Below are 21362 nucleotides of genomic sequence, written 5' to 3' on the forward strand. Positions count from 1 at the left end.
CCCAGTGTTTCTGTGCACAGGTGGTTTTTACAGCCTGTACTTTGCACACAGTGATGGAATGAAGTGATGAGATATGATTTTTATTTAAGTGTTTTACCAGAAACAGCTCGATCCCACAGTCAATGAATGTCCTCCTCTAGTGTAAGATTACACCTTTCTGCCATTCCCAGACAAATTTTCATAAATAAAGCCTAACTGCACTTTGGAACAGCTTCTAGTCACTGTTCCTGCAGAAGAAGGAGCTGCTATCCAGTTTAGTTCCCACATGAGAGACCTTTTAATGAAGAAGTCTTTAGTGCCTTTTATTGTAGATTGTGCTACTGCCAGATGTGATATGGCCTGGACTCCAAAACCTGACTGGAAAGCACCTCAGTGTGAGCCAGAGAGCCCTGTGAGAATCCCAGAGACCTCAGAGGAACGGGAAATTCACCCTGTCACGAGCTTCCTTCGAGAGGTTCTCCCTCCCTCCAGCCCTGCTGCCTGCCCACGAGCAGGGCTCAGCTTCCAGAGCTCTGCCTGGAGAACCAGCAGCAAAGGATCTCTGCTGGATCAGGAACCAGAGAGGCTTTGGAGACTGCTCTCTGTCTGAATGAGAACCAGCAGCAAAGGATCTCTGCTGGATCAGGAACCAGAGAGGTTATGGAGACTGCTCTCTGTCTGAATGAGAACCAGCAAAGGATCTCTGCTGGATTAAAAACCAGAGAGGTTATGGAGACTGCTCTCTGTCTGGAGAACCTGCAGCAAAGGATCTCTGCTGGATCAAGAACCAGAGAGGTTATGGAGACTGCTCTCTGTCTGAATGAGAACCAGCAGCAAAGGATCTCTGCTGGTTCAGGAACCAGAGAGGTTATGGAGACTGCTCTCTGTCTGGAGAACCTGCAGCAAAGGATCTCTGCTGGATCAAGAACCAGAGAGGTTATGGAGACTGCTCTCTGTCTGAATGAGAACCAGCAAAGGATCTCTGCTGGTTCAGGAACCAGAGAGGTTATGGAGACTGCAAAGGGTGGCAGAGACCTGCTGGGAGCTATGTCCCCTGCGGTTCACAAACGTGCACAGAAGGCAGTGCCACAGAAAGGTGAAAAACATTGATGCACTGCTCAGTTTTTCCATTTTCACGGTTTATAATCCCTGTGTTCAACATAGAGGGCCGAAGAGGAGGAATTATGCCATAAAAGAACACTGAGATATGCTGGTTCCAGGTTCTGCAGACTGCACCCAGCAGGGCTCTGAGAAGGCACCACGTGCCCCTCCAGGGAGAGGAATATGAGCACGCTTCCAAAGAGAGCTCAATAACCTCTGTCCTACTGAAACATCTATCTTCACCTGTTAAACTGACACCAGCTCCTCTCAAGCTCCCCATCCCTCTGCAAACCCCTCATCCTGGAATTACCCAGGATCAACCACCTCATTTCATTTCAAGCTATTTCTGTCTCATTTCTGACTGGCAAGACACCCAAAGTAAGAGGCACTAAATGCCATTATCCTTGCCCTGTGGATAAGGAATGCCCCAGGAAATCAGTCTGCAGAAGCTTGAATGGGGCACACCAATGCCAGTCCAATTGCAAGGGAGAACGAGGTGAAGGAACCCCATCTGGACTTTATTTCTCTCATAAATGTATTTTTCCTTGTAGTTTTGTTCTTTTTGATTTGAATAGGAAGGAAAAAGGCTGTGTGAATGTGAAGGGCACAGGACAGAGACTGGACAGAAATCCTGCCAGTTAAACTTGTCTGCAGAACTGCTCTGCAGGCCCAAAAGTAAAGAACAATGCATGCATTTGCTATGATGTAATTTTGGTTTGGCAGCAGATTAAAAAAAAATTCCTAAGCACGAAGTAAGAGGATGTGAGGGACAGAATTCTATGTTTAAATGAACAGTTTTGGTTAAAGTCATATAGGAACGTTCTAAAGGACTTGAAAATGCTTTGATAATTTGTGTGGGTGTTATTTGTGGAAATTATCTGAGTCTCTAAACAAACTGGAAAAGGTATGTCTAGCTGACTTGGTTCTGTGCCTCTGTGAAGGAAAAAGAATCCCAGCTTGTACTGGTGGAAAAGTTTCTCCATTATGTTTGATAAGGATCAGGTTTTCTTCTAAAGGCTCTCTCAGTCTAACCAGCATCTCAAAATTAAAAATGTTTGTTTTGAATTATTTGAAAATTATGTTTCTCTGCCATTTTCTGTCCTTCCCAGGGGCTATAGAAGCACAGAAATGCAGTTCATCTGTAACTCCCAGCTGAGTCTGTCAACTGTCTTTGCAGATTTTACAAAGTTGTAAGACCCAAAAGGAATTAATTGTTTTATTACTATTACCCATAAAAAGAAATATCCCTCCTTCTACAATTCACTGCAGCAGAGCTCTGCTTTTGCATCCCATCTGCAGGCTATTAGTTTTGCAACTGCAATCTGTAATTGCAAAAACATGTAATTTAGGTAGGGCATGTGAATCCAGTCCAGTAAAACCAGAAAGGACACAATCCAGATTCTTTGCTTCTCTCACAAAACATTAACCCCAAGTTTCTATACTTTTCAGCACAACCTCAGCTCTTCTACACAAGACAAATCCTGGATCCCCAGAATTTCTGCTCAGCTGGAGACTGCCCCAAAGAGCAGGCAGACCCCAAGTGCAGAGGGGAATGCTCTATCAGCCCTTTTTTGTGCTTCTGTGCCTTTCTCAGCCCAGCCTGAGCAGCACAGAGCTCTCCAGTGTGAGCCAGCACAGAAGAGCTGCTGCTGCATGGCCACGCTCCTTGCAGCCAGGGCCATCACTGCCATCAGCTCAAAGCCAAACAGAAACTGTGCCAGGCTTCCTCCAAAGGCTGGCTCAACACACTCCCAAATCCATTTGCTAATACAGCTGTCCTCTGCTCCCTCCTCCAGCTGACTTCAAAGGACAGGCAAGTACTGGAGCACTTTGATCTCGCCTTGTGCTGAGATCTCCATCCTGAGAGGTCTCCAGAGCCCCCTGGCAGTGGCACAGCCAGTCCTGCCAGCCACAGCCTTCCTCTACACAGGAGAATGCACCAGGGGGCTCCTCCAAGCACCAATTCCAACACCCAGAACCACCTGGGCTCAAATTCACAAGTCTGTCAAGGTCATACTTCCACCTTACCTTTTCCCTGACTTTCTCATGAAAAAACTGTATGAGAAAGCTGCTGATAGCAATCAGGGTTACAAAGACATCAAAGACAGCAATCAGGGTTAAATACACACGAGAAGCGTTCAGGAACAGCTACACGAATCCAGGAAAGGTCACACAGCCTCTTCTGGCAGAACAAGTTCATTTCCAAGCAGGAGAAAGGATGCTTTCTTACAGAGCAAAAATGCCCACACATGCAGGCAGCTGGGGATTCAAGAGAACTTTAAAATCCTAATCAGAAACAACTGCTAAGCAGAGTCAAAACTTCAGTCTTTTTTAAATCAAGGCAATTAATTTGATCATTAATTTGTGTGTTCAGTCCTACAACACATATGGCACAAGAGCCAGCTCTGATCTGAAATTGCTGTCTCCTTGCCTTCTGCAGTGACAGAAAGAATTTCAGCCTCCCATTCAAGCCCCACACTGTGTGAGACAGCTGCAAGAGAAGCAACACATCACCTGCAGCTGTCAATGCAGCAGACTGAGCATCTCTGACAGCTCAGCCAAGGAAGCTGACACAGTCAGAACCTGGACACAAGACACAGGATTCAGTCTGAAGGGCAACTTTTATTACGTGGATCCAAACATTTTCCCGTGCAAGGAAAAATCATATATATTACTGGTGCACAGGTGAATATACAGTTAAAGCAAAAACACATTTGGGTAAAAATACTACTAGACTGCAAAACTTCATTTTACAGCTGCTAATTATCCTAAAAAGTGTGCACAATAGGCACAACAGGACCCAACTGTTCATCAGCCCAAAAACTGAGCATTCACAGATGCATTCTTGACTTGAACACCTGGGATTTATCTTAACATTTGTTTTAGTGTCTGCAAAGAGAGCATACATGTCCTTGGCAGCCAGGGTATCAGGTACTGGATTCAGACCTGGTTTGAGGAATAAAATGACAACTGCAGCTTACATCTCACAGTCATTGTGACTTTCTCCCTTTCCTGGTCCATCCACTGATCTGTGCTTGTTGTCAACTTGCTGGGAACGTATTCACTGGGAGGGGTAAACAAACAAATTCAAAGCAAGGCTAATGACAAGAGAGAATGAAGTAAGTCTAAATTAAACTCAGGGTGCTCCTCTCTCTCTCCTCTCCCTGCTGGAACAGCCCCAGCTTGGTGCTGCTTTGCCCTTGGGTGCCTGTCCTGGGTTCAGCTGGGAGAGTTATTTTCCTTCTTAGCAGCGCCTGTTTTGAATTTATGTTGCTAACACACCGATTTTTTGGCTGTTGCTGAGTAGAGCTTACCCCAAATCAAGGACTTGTGGCTCTCCCATGCTCTGGCAGTGAGCAGGTGCAGTGCTGGGAGCCTGGAGAGCTGACCCACACTGGACAGAGGGATACCCCATAGCACACAGAGCTGTGTCCAGTACACAAACTGGGGAGAACTGGCCAGGACTGCTTCTTGGGACAGGCTGGGCATCAGTCAGCAGGTGGTGAGAAACAGTACTGTGCATCATTTGCTCTCTTCTCCTTTTCATTACAATTATTACCACCTTTATAATCAGATTTATTTTATTAAATATTAATATATTATTATTATATTAATATATTTTATTGAACTGTTTGTATTTTCCAAGGAGTACTTTTTTCTCCCCACTGGTGGGGAGACAGGGCATGAACAAGTGTCTGCATGGTTCTTATTTACTGGATGAGGTTAAGCCACGGTGCTGCCCAAGAGCAGACGGTGGCAGCTTGATTCACATCTGCAGCCAGGGAGCTGCTGCCTCTGAGAGCACAGCAGATGTACAGGAAATCAGCAACAAATCTTTCCTAATTGTGGAAGTTTGCATCAGTTACACAGAAATACATCAGAGGACTGGAAAGTCTGGGTTAGAAATGTTTGTTATCCCTCAAATTCTTGGAAACAGCAACTGACCGTGGGTTATGTGTCTGGGGATCTCCTCCTCCTCCATCCTTCAGCCTCACATGCTCAGGGTACCTGAATGTCTCTCTACACCTCTGTGAAGTTCACTCCACTGAGATGCAGGTAATCACCCCCCAAGCAGCAGCAAGAAGTTGTATTTCAGGTCACCTTGATGATGGTCACAGGCAGAAAGCTGCTTTATAAACAGAGGCAGTACTTTTAGTGAACTGCCTTTGACCTGCTTTTAAAAACACTCATTTGTCTCATCTGCACTGTCAGTACCTGCTGGGCAGAGTGGCTTTGAAAGCACCTTTCTGTGGAACCTCAAGAACTGAGTGCTCTTTCCTCTCTATCCATCTGACATTTTCTCTCCTCTGATTTCACTCCTGAAAGCAGTTTCTCCCTCCTTCCAAACCATGCCAAAATATTCTCTTATACAGGGAATACCTTTATATAAATGCAATCACCCCCAATGCAAATGGCACTGCCAAAGCCCCAGGGATAGAGCAATATGGGACACAAGGGAAGAAACACACACAGATAACACAGAAATGAACTTCTCAGTGGGCTGCAGCTTTGCCTGAACCCCCCAGCTTCACCCAGAGCCCTGCAATGAGCTCAGCTCAGAGCTGGGGGGGTCTCTGCCCATGCTGGACAGTGCTGGTCTGGCACACTCAGGCCATGGTGGGGCTCCAAAGCCAAGCTGCCTTCTGTTCCCCTCAAAACCCTGGCGCAGACAGAGAGGTTTTAATATCAGGATGCAGTGGGCTGAATCCAAATTTGATGGCAGCATTTTAAGCTGTGCAATGTGTATTGCATTACTGCTGCTTGTTGGAAAGATGTTTCTCATTCTGCAGATCCTGGGACATCTGTATGGCTAAGGATTCATCAACTATTAATAGCTCCTTCTAATTAAAGAGATACTCAGTATAATAATGTTAAAGAAGTTATTGCCTCTGTTAGTAATAATACTCACCAAATATCAATTAATGCAAAACCAGCACACTCAGTTAACAGAGTATGAAGTTCCCTTTCGTTTTTTTTGCCTATTGGTTTGTATTTAGCACAGCCCAATGAGCTTCCTTTTTTCATATTTGTAGCTAAGATTCACTTCTAAATCTCAGTTCTGAGTCCAGATCTTTTGCTGTCTGCTCTGTTTGAATTTCTTGCTGAGGAAGACATAAATCAGTTTTTAGAAAGAGAGATCATTTTGTGAGGGGAAAAAGGACTATAAAAACTTAGCATTTTCCCCTAAAAAGAACCTCTCAAACCAAAACAAGAAAACAGTCTGATGGAAAATGGTCTTAAAAGCATATATAAGCTACATGATTAACTCATACTTGGAAGTGGAAAGGATGCCTGACATTGAGATTCTTCTTTAATCACCCCCAAGCTACCTTAAGTGCACTCCAGAATGTCTGGGCACAGCCTGAGCAATCTGATCCCCATGACCACCTAAAGCAGGAGGTTCCTTCTCCTTCCCTGCCAATTGTCAGACTCTCCTGAAAGCCTGAACTGCTCAGGCTGTTTTCCCACCAAGACAATAAAATGGCCCAAAGAGGGACCTGAGTACTCACAGCCAAGGAACTGGCATGAACAGCAGGAACCCTCCTTTCTGGTGCTGATAAACCATGTCAATGACTCACTGGTCTTTGCCCCTAAAAAGTGCTGGGATCTGCTCATGGAGCTGGGGAAGAAAAGAAATCACCCACTTTTGAACAGTGTGAGCACTGCAGCCATCACACAGGCCACCTGCACCTGTCCATGGTACAGCTGGTAGAAAACAGCAGTTTCTAGGGAAAGAAAAAGCTTTCTCTCCTGACAACAGTTTACTTGGATCTGAAGCCTGAGAATGGATAAAGAGAGGTGGAAACTGTAAACAAGCTCCTTGTCCATCTCCTGATGTGCATGAGAGCAGCTGCCTGTCTGCCACAGCAACTGAATCAGCGAGATCACAGGCAGCAGATTGGATAAAAGAGAGGGAAAGGTCACTTTGGGAAGATAAAAACCTGGAGATGCTTGCTAGCACGCCACTCAGAAGAGATCAGGCTGTGGCTGTCAGGCTGGGCCCATCTCCTCCTGCAGAATAACATGTTTTATTCTATCAGTACTTGCCAGCCCTCCACCACATTTAGAATGTAACAGCTCGAGCAAATAAAAGCCTTTCATCTCCCCACTCAGACTGAGATTAATTTCTTCCAGCTTTAGCTGTCTTACAGAGTTGTCTGGGCTCCTTTTAAAACCTGCAGAGGGAAAGGCACCTCTGGAAGGAAATCCAGTCCACGCAATGGTAGGTGTTTGGGATAGGGGGGGGAATTGAGAAGAGCTTTTCTGACTCCAGTGAGCAGAGAAGGAGCCTTGAGTGCTGTTTGAGAATTTGTGGTGCCTGGTAGTCCGTAAAGTAGCAGCAGCAACCTGTGAAGTGATTTCAGAAAGCAAGCCAGATGCAAAGAAATTAAGGAAGAAAAACAGAAGTATGAGAGGTACAGTGCAAATTGCACAAATCTAAGCCTTTAGCAGTGCAATTCTCACTTGGCATGTGCCAGAAGCATCCAGAACTACAGGAAAGGCTTTTTGTTCTAATTAGGTACATTTTGCTCGTGGAACAAAAAGTCTCAAGTTAACTTCAACATTTTCCACAAACATCCTGCAAAGCATGATGCAACCATATCAGAGAAGCACAGAAGCTCTGCTTCCATAAATGTGGGTTTCAGAAATGAAATGCCCCATTGATAACATTTCACCAAGCCACTGGAGCTTCCAGCTTTTTTATTTCAAAATTTATTTCAAAACCCTTTTTTTCAGCATCTGTGGTACCACACCTGTGTTTAGCCTAAAGTTTCTTTCTGGTTGTGTAAATGTAATCCTTTACACTTTCTCTTATTCTCCTAGAGCTGCAATTACCTGATTTCACCAAAATTTTACACCAAGCAAACTGCTGCATCTGCTGCTTTTCTCCAAATGACAGCATGTTTATGTCTTGTTTCCTTTTTGCACGTGTTTCTCTATGTTGCACAGATTTATTTTTTTTTTGCACATTTCTCTAGGTTGGCACTTTGGAAACGGAGCTTGAGCAGTCAGGAAACTTCATGCCTGGATTCTGTGCAGCACCTCTGCTGCCTGCTGGAGAGTTAAGGCTCACAGTAAGCTGGTCAGCAAATGCCAAACATGGTCCAGCAAAAGCAAAGAGGAACCCACAGTGTAATTTCACTGATGGTAAGGAGATGCCCTTCTGGAGAGGCTGGTCCCAAATTACCTGAGACAGCAAAATGGTTTCTTTTCAGCCACCTTTTCCAGCCTGACCTGCTGAGTTCCTGATGAAAAACTGCAAGTACCAGTGCTCAGGATTGGGAGAGAAGAGGTTCGGAGAGGTTCGGAGAGGAGAGGTTCGGAGAGGTAAGGAGAGGAGAGGTTAGGAGAGGAGAGGTTCGGAGAGGAGAGGTTCGGAGAGGAGAGGTTCGGAGAGGAGAGGTTCGGAGAGGTTCGGAGAGGTTCGGAGAGGTTCGGAGAGGTTCGGAGAGGTTCGGAGAGGTTCGGAGAGGAGAGGTTCGGAGAGGTTCGGAGAGGAGAGGAGAGGTTCGGAGAGGTTCGGAGAGGTTCGGAGAGGTTCGGAGAGGTTCGGAGAGGAGAGGTTCGGAGAGGAGAGAAGAGGAGAGGAGAGGTTCGGAGAGGTTCGGAGAGGTTCGGAGAGGTTCGGAGAGGAGAGGTTCGGAGAGGTTCGGAGAGGTTCGGAGAGGTTCGGAGAGGTTCGGAGAGGAGAGGTTCGGAGAGGAGAGGTTCGGAGAGGAGAGGTTCGGAGAGGAGAGGTTCGGAGAGGAGAGGTTCGGAGAGGTTCGGAGAGGAGAGGTTCGGAGAGGTTCGGAGAGGTTCGGAGAGGTTCGGAGAGGTTCGGAGAGGAGAGGTTCGGAGAGGAGAGGTTCGGAGAGGAGAGGTTCGGAGAGGAGAGGTTCGGAGAGGAGAGGTTCGGAGAGGTTCGGAGAGGTTCGGAGAGGTTCGGAGAGGAGAGGTTCGGAGAGGAGAGGTTCGGAGAGGAGAGGTTCGGAGAGGAGAGGTTCGGAGAGGAGAGGTTCGGAGAGGAGAGGTTCGGAGAGGAGAGGTTCGGAGAGGTTCGGAGAGGAGAGGAGAGGTTCGGAGAGGAGAGGAGAGGAGAGGAGAGGAGAGGAGAGGAGAGGAGAGGAGAGGAGAGGAGAGGAGAGGAGAGGAGAGGAGAGGAGAGGAGAGGAGAGGAGAGGAGAGGAGAGGTTCGGAGAGGAGAGGAGAGGAGAGGAGAGGAGAGGAGAGGAGAGGAGAGGAGAGGAGAGGAGAGGAGAGGAGAGGAGAGGAGAGGAGAGGTTCGGAGAGGAGAGGTTTGGAGAGGTTCGGAGAGGTTCGGAGAGGTTCGGAGAGGTTCGGAGAGGTTCGGAGAGGAGAGGTTCGGAGAGGTTCGGAGAGGTTCGGAGAGGTTCGGAGAGGTTCGGAGAGGTTCGGAGAGGAGAGGTTCGGAGAGGAGAGGTTCGGAGAGGAGAGGTTCGGAGAGGAGAGGTTCGGAGAGGAGAGGTTCGGAGAGGTTCGGAGAGGTTCGGAGAGGTTCGGAGAGGTTCGGAGAGGAGAGGTTCGGAGAGGAGAGGTTCGGAGAGGTTCGGAGAGGTTCGGAGAGGTTCGGAGAGGTTCGGAGAGGTTCGGAGAGGAGAGGTTCGGAGAGGTTCGGAGAGGTTCGGAGAGGTTCGGAGAGGTTCGGAGAGGAGAGGTTCGGAGAGGAGAGGTTCGGAGAGGAGAGGTTCGGAGAGGAGAGGTTCGGAGAGGAGAGGTTCGGAGAGGTTCGGAGAGGTTCGGAGAGGTTCGGAGAGGTTCGGAGAGGAGAGGTTCGGAGAGGTTCGGAGAGGTTCGGAGAGGTTCGGAGAGGTTCGGAGAGGTTCGGAGAGGTTCGGAGAGGAGAGGAGAGGTTCGGAGAGGAGAGGAGAGGAGAGGTTCGGAGAGGTTCGGAGAGGTTCGGAGAGGAGAGGTTCGGAGAGGTTCGGAGAGGTTCGGAGAGGTTCGGAGAGGTTCGGAGAGGTTCGGAGAGGAGAGGAGAGGAGAGGAGAGGAGAGGAGAGGAGAGGAGAGGAGAGGAGAGGAGAGGAGAGGAGAGGAGAGGAGAGGAGAGGAGAGGAGAGGAGAGGAGAGGGGAGAGGAGAGGAGAGGAGCTCCACGCTGCTTTCCTAGAAAGGAGGTTAAACAAGGGCCTCCCAGATGCTAACAAGTGACTCAACCTAAGAATCTCCACAGCCTGGGAATGTGCACTGCTGGAGTCCCAGAGGAGAGCACAGCTTAACACAGGAGCCTGGCAGGACTCAGATCCTGAGAGAAAGGGCTGGGCACCTTCTCACACAGCACAACCTCTCTGAGCACAGCTCACACCCCTTTCTCATACTGGATATAACCTCTTTGAGACAGCTGACACTTCCAGCCTTGTTTTGGACAGTCACAAAACCAAGAACAACACCAATCTCTTGTGCAATTCTCAGTGGCCTTTGCCCAGCAGCTCCAGGGGCCGTGGCATTGAGCAGGCAGCTTCTCTCCTCTGCATCCTCCTGGGGCAGCCCTGCTGAGTTGTGCCCCTCCTGCACAGCTCTGCCTCCTCCCCATCAAAGGCACTTTCAAGTGCCAGAACTATTCACAGGCACATTTGAACATTTGCAAACAAAACACCAAAAGGATTTCCTGAGCAGTGCTTTCCAGCGTGGAGGATCTCTCAGCTTAGCCCACGCCATTCCAAACCCTTAATCACCAACTCAAAGCAGTCTCTATCAGATGTGCTGGCAAAACTTGAATTTATCCAAATGCAGGGTAAGGAGCAAGCCATGCCAGGCACCAGGCAAAACGAGCTCTTCTCACCACCATCCCAGCAGATAGACCACAAGCAACCAGGAGACCCAGAAGCTGAAAACAAGTTTCATGTTCCAATTTCAAGCAGCTTCGAAGCCAGTTTAAAGATAAAAACATACAGTGAATTCTATCACACTTCTTGTCCTAGGAGTGTCAGCTATTTAAAAATAAAACCTGGAAGCTGCAAGAGTTCTGTTCAGTCCAGTGGGAGGTGATGATAATCTGCACACACTCATAACAGCACCTGGGCTCTAAATTCGTAAAGTAAGCTTTGTGTGCTGTCCAGCTGAAAATCTGGCAAAAGGATTAATCCCAACTGGAAGTAAATAACTTCATCTGACCAGAATTAACTCTAAAAGTGTGCCTAAGATTTTAAATAGCGGTCTCAAATGTAATACTGTCATGATTAACAACTGCTAAAAGGTAGGACACTGATGAAACCAAACCCATCTCTATTCTGCATGCTTTACTTTTATACAGACTCCAGAGTGTCAGACAGAAAAACTGAAAATGAACAGGAAAATGTGATCACTAGTCCGAAGCTGTGGAAGTGTGAAGCACACCTAAGAAAGCAAGCATGGCTACTTCAAAGTGCCCTCTGTCAAATGTGCTGCCATTCAAGGCAAACAAAGGATCAGGAAGGTAATTTTTCCAAGGGCTCATTCCTGATCCAAGTCATTTCTTACTGGCTCCTGCAGCTGCAGAGCTGAAGGTGTCATTTATGTCTCTGTCAGCATCCATCCCATCATTAAATACTGCTGCAGATCAGAAGCAAGAGCCATCATTCCCTTCTGGGAACTGTTCAGAATAACCTCAGTAAAATTTTCCTCAATGAATACCATGCTATCACTAAAGAAAGATGTGCTATTATCTGGCATAAGTAAAGTATTATTAATGCATGGTTGAACTTGGGTTATTTCCTGAAGGAACTGTTTCAGAGCTACATATTCTCACCACCTGCTCTAATTGAACACAAATTAATTGTCTGTGGATAAACTTGTGCTCCTGCTCACTTGGTTGGTAGCAAATGTCTGTTCTGTACTCTCATTAAGTGAGACATGGATGTCACTTCCCTCACTGAGACAATTCCCACCGTATAATCACATCTTCCTCCCACGCTGCCCAATTACACTTCTCTAGCCTATGTCCACATCCATTTCCTAAGCAGTGGGTCTTTTACAGAGGTTTTCCAAACCCAACAATCTTCTTTCCTCCTTGCCCACAGCTCCTTGTCTCCCACATTTTAAATACATGTGTGCCATTACTGCTCACGTCTCTCTGCAACCGCTGTGGGTTCTGGAGACCTTTCCTGCAGCATGTTTTATCTTCACTGTAATTATCTGCAGTGTATGTTGTCCTTCCAAACACTGGTTTAAAAATAACAAAGTATTAGTTAGATCTGGGACATGTAAAGAAGTTCAGTGAGGGCATTAATAGGATTCATGAAGTTCCAGCAGCCATGGAGAGGACAAATGAATCAAGACTATACACACAAAATCCAAGAGGAGCTTCTGCTTCATGCCAGACATATTCGAGTTTTCTGCCTCTGCCCTCAACACCACCTCCATTTGTGTTCTATAGACCAACATCAATTTTTAGACCTCATTTAGATTATTAGATTTCTCTCAGCAGGTTTTTTAGACCAAGCTCTAAGATGGTACCAAAAGCATCATCTTCCCCAGCTGAGTAACAGGAAGAGCACAGAGAAACCTTCTCCCCACCACCTCTCAGTCCCTTTGAAAGTCACCTCTCCCTCCTCCCCACCTACCTGAAATAGTCCACAGCAGAAAGGAAGACATTCAAGAAAGACCAGAAAGAAAGCTTGCTTCTTTGTTTTCATGTGGACACTGGGGATTCAGAAGGAGAAAATTCCCTGACACAGAAAGAATCCAAAGTCTGGCCAGAAAAGAGGAAATTTGTAACAAAGAATGTGGCAGGCCAGACTTAATTTTCACTATTGACACTTAGATGGAAACAGGAGGTTTTCATAATGGATTTTCAAATCTGGAAGTCAAATACAGCTGTAGTTTGACAGAGGCTGACTCACTGAGCTTCAGGGCATGCTGAAGCACAATCACACACACTGTTTGCTTCCTCAAGCTCTCCCAGAGAGGCAAGAATTGGCCTCACAGAGAAGACAGGCTAAAGGGTGACCTCTGCTCTGAAAAGGACAGACAATTTTACCATGGATACTATGCCCTGAGTCTCAGTTCTTTCACCACGTATTATTCTCAGCGTATTTATAAAATACAGGACAAGATCTAAAAATCCTACAGTCCTGGGATAAAGCAGCTTTTTTCCTCTGAATAGCTAAGGTCAGGCTCCACAGGAAAAAAGGGCAGTTTGTAAAATCTTTCAAAAATCTGCATGTTAACTTGCAGCAGTTGCAAATCCCCAGGACTCAGCCATACAGAATAGCTGCTCTGTCTCTAGGGGCAGCAGGACAAATCAGTTCATCTGAATCAAACACCAAATTACACATCCCAGTCTGCAGAAATCCACAAAAAAGTCAACAGCAGAAAACTCCATGTTCAGTAAAAACCACCCATTGTCAAGTGCAACAAAGTAGGAGTCAAGTATATGTTAGGGATGGATTTCTAGCTGTGAAATGTCATCTGAAGCCAATAAAGCAGTTTTGCCTGCAGGATGTAGATGGCATCGGGAGTGCAGTCAATTGGAACCTGCCTGGTGCCCTCTGATACATTCCAATTATTGTTCCAGAAGTGTGTGCAGCACAGCAAACTGCTGCTGCCCAAGCATGTCAAAGCCAGCCTTTGTAATCTTCTGCTTCCTGAAAGTAACAGATCGTCCCAAACACAATTATATCATCCCAAATACAATTAGCACAGCACAGGCTTACTACCAACAGAAGCACATCACAATCTGACATTTTTACTCCTAGCAAACACAGAAAGAATCAAAGTTATGACTGAAATTTGTCTTCATCATTTCAGCAAAAAATTGTTTGCAGAACTTGAGAAACCCTTAAATGCTTACTGCAGATGTTGGCTTGTAGGACCAAAAATTTACTTTCATAATAACAGGTTTTCCTGAAGCTCTATGGTTTATGGCACTGAAGCAGAAATTTATAGAGCAAAATCCTGATTTTACAGATGTTGGTAAAGGCTTTGCCATTGATTCCCATAGGGCTGGCATCACTCTTGCTCTAACAAACAGAATCACCATTTAATATCTACTTTTTACTACATCCAGCTGTAAGATACTGTATATGTACTGCAATAAATGCAAGGGGCACACTTTGATATTAGGAGAGATTTGTGCTCTGAAACAGAGAAAGTAGTGAGAGGAAATGCCAGAAATCCTCTGAATTTTCCAAGCAAATTAAACTTTAAACTGTGCTTTCCTTAAGAACACTAATTACATTCTTACCCTAAAAAATGTCACTGTCTTTAAATATGCCTGCAGAGATGTCATCAAAGGGTCAGAGTGAACCCCCCAGGATGGAGAAATCTCCTGCTTTATCACTCCAGGTTGTGGGGACTCTGACCCCAACCACACAAGGGTGGAGTCATCTCCAGCAGCATTTACAGACCAAAGTAAAGTGGAAGGGATTTGTTTGCTCCAATGATTTACTTAATTACCTTTCAAATGAAGCTAGCTATTCAGGTAATTCTAGAAAAATCCCAAGGTCTGAGCAGGCTGTGGCAAAGCAGATGTGAGCTGTGACAGAGCAGTGTGGGTGCCAGGCTCAGCCAGAGCCAGCAGGCTCTGTATCCACACTGCTCTGGGCTTTTAGGACACAGCAAGCACACCTGGCATCACAGACATTACAGAGCAGAAATCAAAGGTGCTGGCAGAGCAGCAGACTTCTCTTGTCTAAAAATGACATTCCAGATTCCCCTGAAAATAGCAACAAATTAATTTCCTTAGAGACCCAGAGCAAAAGCTCTGCTTCTGTGGACTCAGCTGATCCAAATGCTACTTTATTTTCCTCTCTCCTCCTTAAAAAGGAAAAAAAACCCAAACACATAAACTTCAACTGTAAATATGCAGACCTGCAAGCCTTCCAAGGCAAGGAAAGAAAAGAAAATTGATGAGATCATTGCAGTCTCAGTCTTACAGGTAGCGACCATCACCAGAAGAACACCCACCCCTGCACTTCAGGAAGTCTTGGCTGAGTCCCACCACGTAAGAGGCAGGGGTAGCCCTAGCAAAACCCATTTTCTAGAAAATCAAGGGACACCACAGCTCCTGTAGTGCAAGTGTTTTATCACATGCACAGGAGAAATGCTGGGGTTTGTGCACAGAGCAGGAAATGGGGACATGGGATCCAGGGATCTCTCCTGAGATCCAGTCCCACCTTCCCCCTGGAGCACACCACCACCACCACCAGAACCACCCAGTGCCTGCAGCTTTCAGCTGCAGGATTCTGGTTCTGGTTTGTGTGTCAGAGGGCTGTAACAGCTTACTGAGATTGTGGGAGCATCTGCATGGCAAACAGCGAGAGAACAAAACCTCTCCTGGCTCCTCACTCGGACAAGTGCCACAGTGAGCTGTGGGACACACTGGGGAGGAACCAGTCCCCTCCCAGCCCCAGTCATGGCTGAAAAGGGAGCTGTGGCCAGAGAAAATGAAGCAATCCCCAGGAGGAGGTGAAAGGGCAGCTCCCAGGCTGGGGCCCTGCTGATGCCACCCTTGGGCTGTGCAGGATCCTTTCTTCTGCACTCACTAAACAATCCAAGCAAGTCATTTAAAGTGCCTCAGGGCAGAGCTTGCTGCTAGACCAGGTTCGCCCTGTTAAAACAATAAATGAGGTAATGCATGAAACGGCCTTCTGTGTGAGGACATTTCATTCATAAAACAGAAATACCAAAAGCTTTGCAACCAAATAAACTTCATGGATGGGTTTGAACCGCCCCCACAGCTCTCCTGTAAGAGAGCACAGCAAGCTGTGGGGAGTGTGTGGCACAAGGCTCACTGTTCCCAAGGACATCTGTGGCTTGAAATGAGAGCTGACAACTTCCAGGTCATTAACCCCACAGTGTAAACAGGACCTAGGCACATGTGCATGTGTTCAGGTGAGCTGCAGCAATGGCCCCAAGGGCAGAACTCTACAAACACTGCTCTGCTTTGCTCTCAGAGCTGCCAAGAAAGCTTTTATTCTCCGCTCCCTTCTCCTCATCCTCAGGATATGTGGAGCCTGGTGCTGGCTGTATTTGTGTTGCTAGCTGAAAGAACAGCAGAACATGCCAAGCATTTAATAACAAAATTCCAGCCTTGTGACACAACCCAATAATCCCAAGACTGGAAACTAACTTCATATTTCTACTCAGCATAAAACCTTAGTCCTAAGAAGAGCACTGCTATTTTTGCTTTGTCTGAACCTTCCCTACAGAAATGCATCTCACAAATTAACAAACTCGCTGGGTGCCAGGTAGGACAGGGCTGTATTACCTCTGTACCTAAGACACCCATAGATTGGTAGCTATGACAACACAGGAACTGCTAAAACCAGCTGTGTTTATCTGTGTGCTGTGACACAGAACTGGTTTTAGCTGGGTGAGCTGCTGCCATGGCCACTACTGCTCCCCCACCACCCTGGGAGCCCTCTCAGGACACCCCCATGAAGAGGAAACAAATGGAGCCTTGCAGGGTCCTGGGAGGAGCTGGCTGAGAACACACACAGAAAAATTCCCATCTGACACCCCAACTGCAAAATGCAGGGCAGGAGGCTCAGCAGGACCCCAGGCTCAGCCAAAGATTACAGACATATCTAACAACTCATCCAGACCTCTGCAAAAGGGAGGGAAGAAATTCCTCCAGCTCCAGAGGAGTTTCAGCCACTGTTTGCCTTGAGCATTTCCATTACCAGATCCCAACCAGCTTCTCACTGCTGCAGCTGTCCTGCCTTCAACACTAGTTGTGCTTGCAGTGCAGAAAGTGCCACCAGACACCTGAAATTCCATTTTGTAACAGCTTTTACCATCACTAACTGTGCTGCAGAGGTGAAGCTGTGCCTGACAAAGCTGCGGCACAAGCCTCTGTCCTATCTCAGCACAGACAGCATACCTGCTCATCCATACCAACCTACAAGTCACAAAACAGCAGAAAAATCGTGGCCCTGCACAGAGTCCTGCAGAGCTGCAATATGTGACACATAAAACTGCAAAAGCAAGAGTCTTAGGGGAAGATAGAAACTGTGTTAACAGTAATAATTTATGCAGAGGGTCCATTTGCTCCTCTACCCAGAAGCACAGAAGCTTTGTACCCCCATTAGGTAGCACTAATTAGATGTGTTTAACCACAGGGTTCACGCAATTTTGGGCTGTCTTGCCCTGGCACTACAAAGTCTCTGCAAAGCTCTTTCCATTCCCACTGTGATAGGCACGTTTCACAAAGACCATGATCTGGCCATGATGCTGTAAAGGACACAGTGAAGCATCATTTCAGAAGAAACAAATTCACTTTCAATGTTGACTAAGCCATCTTTGGTGCCTCTGCTAGAAGCAGTCTTGGGGACACAGGTGAAAGGCCAATATCAGCCAGTGACATTCCTTATCTTACCCTGCGGAATGACACCACATAGAACGTGTCCTCCCTTCGGTGAATTGCTTCAAAGAAGTCTTGATAGCTCCTGGGGGAGGCATAATACACCTGCAGCTCATTCCCTGAGCTCCTGCTGAAATAAAGAAGGGCAAAGGTAATTATCTCAGAGCAGACAGTTAATTTCAGTGAGACAGTGACTTTGCAGACCTGCTTTTCAAAGGAACTGCAGCTCTTCATCCACTGAGAGCAGCATGAGGAGCACAGAACACAGGTGAAGACAACAAAACTACCCAGTATTTTTTGAGAGTTCAAGGTGCTTCAGAGGTCTTACTGTGGCCAAGTTTTCCAGATTTGTTTTTGTTCATGCTTCTGAGGCCAGCAAAATCCTGTTTGCTAGCTCAACAGGAAAAAAAGTTTCAATCTGAAGTGTCTGAAAAATTGTGATGACTTCTGAAAATAAATTTAAGGATAAAATGTCATTCTGAAATAAAATATCAAACCATTTAATAATTTCATAATTTTCTTTTACTGCTAAGAATCCAAACCACTGAAATTGAAAGAAGTGCAAAAGTTAAGCATAAACAGAGCTTTTAATTTACTGTCAAGTGACAAATTCACCTTCCTTCTTACCCACCTTTTCTTTTTTTTTTTTTTTCCCTGCTGTGTCCTCTGGTCAACTCAAAGATTTTTGCCCTGGTCAGCTCAAAAGTTTTGCTCTTGATTTTCAATTTAGACAGAGGAGCAAAACTAAGTTATTCACATAATTCTGGCTTATCTTTTCCACGGTTCTCATCTTACACATATGAGACACAAGGAAAAGATGCTCTAAACCATTCTAAGCCAAAACACTGGCAAATCCTACAATCATGGTACTTATCCACTGTTTATTTTGGAAAGGTGAGAAATTCCTGGCATACCCTGCTATCATTTATACTTCCCCAATCCCATGCCTAAGTATCTTGTTTAATCACCCTGCAAAGCTGTACTCAGGGAAACCATGAGCTGGACCATTTTCATGTCCTCCACTTTACCAGCACACTGTGTTTGTGGCAAGGACACCTCCCCTCCCCAGCTGTCTTCTGCTCACCCAGGCTTTGAACTAGGGGGGCTAATTGAGATTATTTTAGTATGTTTCTAAAATATAACAAGGAACAAATCTATCATCAAGAGATTTTCTCCAGCAGCAGTAACAGCAGGCTGTCACCATCCTCTCTGCCACTGCTAGACCAGAGTCCTGCTGCCCTCCCATGGGCCTGGGGGTGTAAATCCTGCGGGCCCAGGAGCAGGCAGCTCTTCTCTAGACACCCCCTTCTGCACAGCTCTGCACCAGAGGAATGGGCTCCCATCCTCTCACACAGGAAACAAAGCTCATCTGAGCTTGGTTACTCACTCATGGAAACACCCAGGCCCAGCAAGCCACTGCTGAGATGGAGCTGGGCTAGAGATTCCAGAGGTCCTTTACAACCTAAACTACTCCGTGATTCTATGATTTCATGGAGCACCCAATAGCTGGTGGCTCTGGGAGGAACTGGAGATCTGTTCTATGTTCTTAGCAGCTCCAGGACACTCTCAGCATGCAGCTGCCATGACTCACTGCTGCTTTTCATGTAAACATCATTAATCTGAAAAAAACAGCCCCAAAAATCTCACTTCCTTCAGAGCACAACAGATTATTCCATGCAGAGTTGCATGATGTTGCACACTGTTTCCAATAATCCAGATAATTTTTTTCAAGAGTAATTCAAGCATGTACATTAAACTGCCTTATGGCATGAGGCTTGTTCATGAGTGTTCAGTTAAAACAGCCATCCTTCATCTGCCTGTAGAACTCAAAAATCTTTTTATTTTTTTTTTCCTTGTAAGTTAAGATGTATCAAAATCTGACAGCCTGTTTTCTGTCTGCAGCTTGCTCTTCTCCCCCAGGCTGATCCTGCTTTCAATGCAGCACTGCAAACAGAGAGTGCACAGCTGTTCCTTCCCACAGCACCACTTCAGGTGCTGCTCTCACCAAGGAGTCTGTTCTCCATTCAGCTCTTACACTCCTCTTTGGCACCTCAAAGCAGACAGCCTCCTGAACAGTCTCACACAGAGATCAGGAGAGGAATTTTGTTTCCCAGATCTCTTCTGTCCAGTGCTTGCTGTCATCAGGGAAGGGGGACAGGACAGTTATGAGGAGGGGACAGCAGGAAACCCTGCATTAACGTGCTCCAATAATCAGCAAAGTCAGCAGATGGACACAAAGGATGCAAATGAGATACAATGGTACTTCAGGGTCATCATCATAATTTGGTGATAGCTATAATGGCTCTAACTCTTGAAGACAATGAGAGACCCACAGAGAATCCAAAGCAAGTTCCCCCTGTTTTTTCCTAAATATTCAAATCTGCTTAGAAAGGGATTCTGGAGAGCAAAGCAAGGATTTTCTTAAAATTCATGGCTAGAAAGGCCCTGGAAGAGTGGAGCTGCAATACCAGGGTTCCTTTAAGTGTAATATAAATAATTAGAAGCAGTTATTTGCTAAGAGACAAAATCAAGCCAAGAAAAGTAGCTGCATTTGGCTTAAGAACCCTGAGAAGACGAAAATGGGCATTCTTTACCAACTGTTGGTGAAAAAGTAGATTATTCAGTAGAAAGCAATAACAAAGGAGCTGTTCTGCATTACCTGAGACTGGTGTCTGTGTAAGGCATGGCCATTAGCTGGGAATCTGCTTTGTCACTGAGGGAGCTCTGAAAAAGGGGGAGAAAGAAAAGGTGTCACAAAGTGAAGCCCATAAGCAATAATTCCTTTGGTTTGCCCTACAACACACAGAGAGGGGGGGCAGAGCTCACCCAGTGCCCTGCACCAGAAACATGCACATTTCCACTGAAATGAGAACCTGAAATGGTCAGCAATCAAGCTGGAACAACAAAACCAGCAAGATTTTAATATGGCCACATTTGAAGTCAACATTCAGAGACGAGAAAGGGAGCTTGGCACTATAGACAATGTTTCTAAATATTTTACCATTCTGCTCTGGAGACCAGTGAGAAGGATCTAAGTTTAATACACACTTCTTTAGAAAACTGCAGTATTTCCCACATTGTAATGCTGAATACTTTTTAAAGCTGTTACTATGTCTAACCAATTAAATACTTAAAAAATTCATTGTCTTAATTTCAGCCTTTATACCAGTATACCATGTAGATAAAAGAGATTTTAAAATATGGGAAATGTGAGCACAAGTCTGATAATTCTGTAGTCTTACAAAAGAAAATAACCCCTCTAGCAAAAATTTAAACAATAGAAATATTTCAACCAAAGCAATCAGCTGTGGCCCTTAACAGTGAGACAGATGAATGTGCTGTAGGTTGTATTTCTCCCCATTAATTGCTTATCCTTACAGAGAAGCCATAAAAAGGATAATGACTGATTTCATTTTAGGAAATGCTGAACATATTTTGATGGCTGCTAAAAAATTCAAGACCCTGAATCCACGAGCAGGGATGGAAGAACAACTCTGACAATGCAACAATCGAGCAAACTGGGCAGTTTGGAAGGGGCAGTGGTGGCTGCTCCAACCACAGGCAGGATGGCACTTTTGGATCCCAGGGCAGAGGAGAGAGGGAGGGAGGGAGGGAGGCTGCTCAGGGCACAGATCTGGGGTGGCAGGGATGGGATGGGCAGGGCAGGGAAGGGCAGGGAAGGGCAGGGATGGGCAGGGAAGGGCAGGGATGGGCAGGGAAGGGCAGGGAAGGGCAGGGAAGGGCAGGGAAGGGAAGGGCAGGGAAGGGCAGGGAAGGGCAGGGATGGGCAGGGAAGGGCAGGGAAGGGCAGGGCACACCTGTGGCACTCGAGCTCGCTGCTGCTGTTGCTGCTGGCTGTTGATGAGCCGCCGGGAGCGCGTCCGCTGCACCTCGTGCCTGTGCACCCATCCTCGCAGCTCGTGGGTCAGCCTAGGAAACACAGCATCAGCACAGGCTGCAAACAGCACTGCCACCAGGGCCACACAGCACTGCAGC

The 21362-nt window shown here is 46.3% G+C and overlaps 1 protein-coding gene across 2 annotated transcripts in view; it reads right to left on the reverse strand.

Annotated features, from left to right (window-relative positions):
• Positions 1 to 21362, reverse strand: part of ATF6 (activating transcription factor 6) — a 70671-nt gene that overhangs the window by 21465 nt on the left and 27844 nt on the right. Inside the window, exons 12-14 of one of the 2 annotated variants that reach the window (XM_058842747.1) lie at positions 21185 to 21296; positions 20026 to 20090; positions 17382 to 17493 (exon numbers count right to left, since the gene is read on the reverse strand). In XM_058842747.1, the coding sequence (XP_058698730.1) occupies positions 17382 to 17493; positions 20026 to 20090; positions 21185 to 21296 (289 nt within the window). Of the gene's footprint in view, positions 1 to 17381; positions 17497 to 20025; positions 20091 to 21184; positions 21297 to 21362 lie in introns of both variants that reach the window. The other variant, XM_058842746.1, reaches the window with a different exon arrangement.

This window comes from Poecile atricapillus, chromosome 7, assembly GCF_030490865.1.
Source record: "Poecile atricapillus isolate bPoeAtr1 chromosome 7, bPoeAtr1.hap1, whole genome shotgun sequence".
Taxonomy (NCBI): Eukaryota; Metazoa; Chordata; class Aves; order Passeriformes; family Paridae; genus Poecile; species Poecile atricapillus.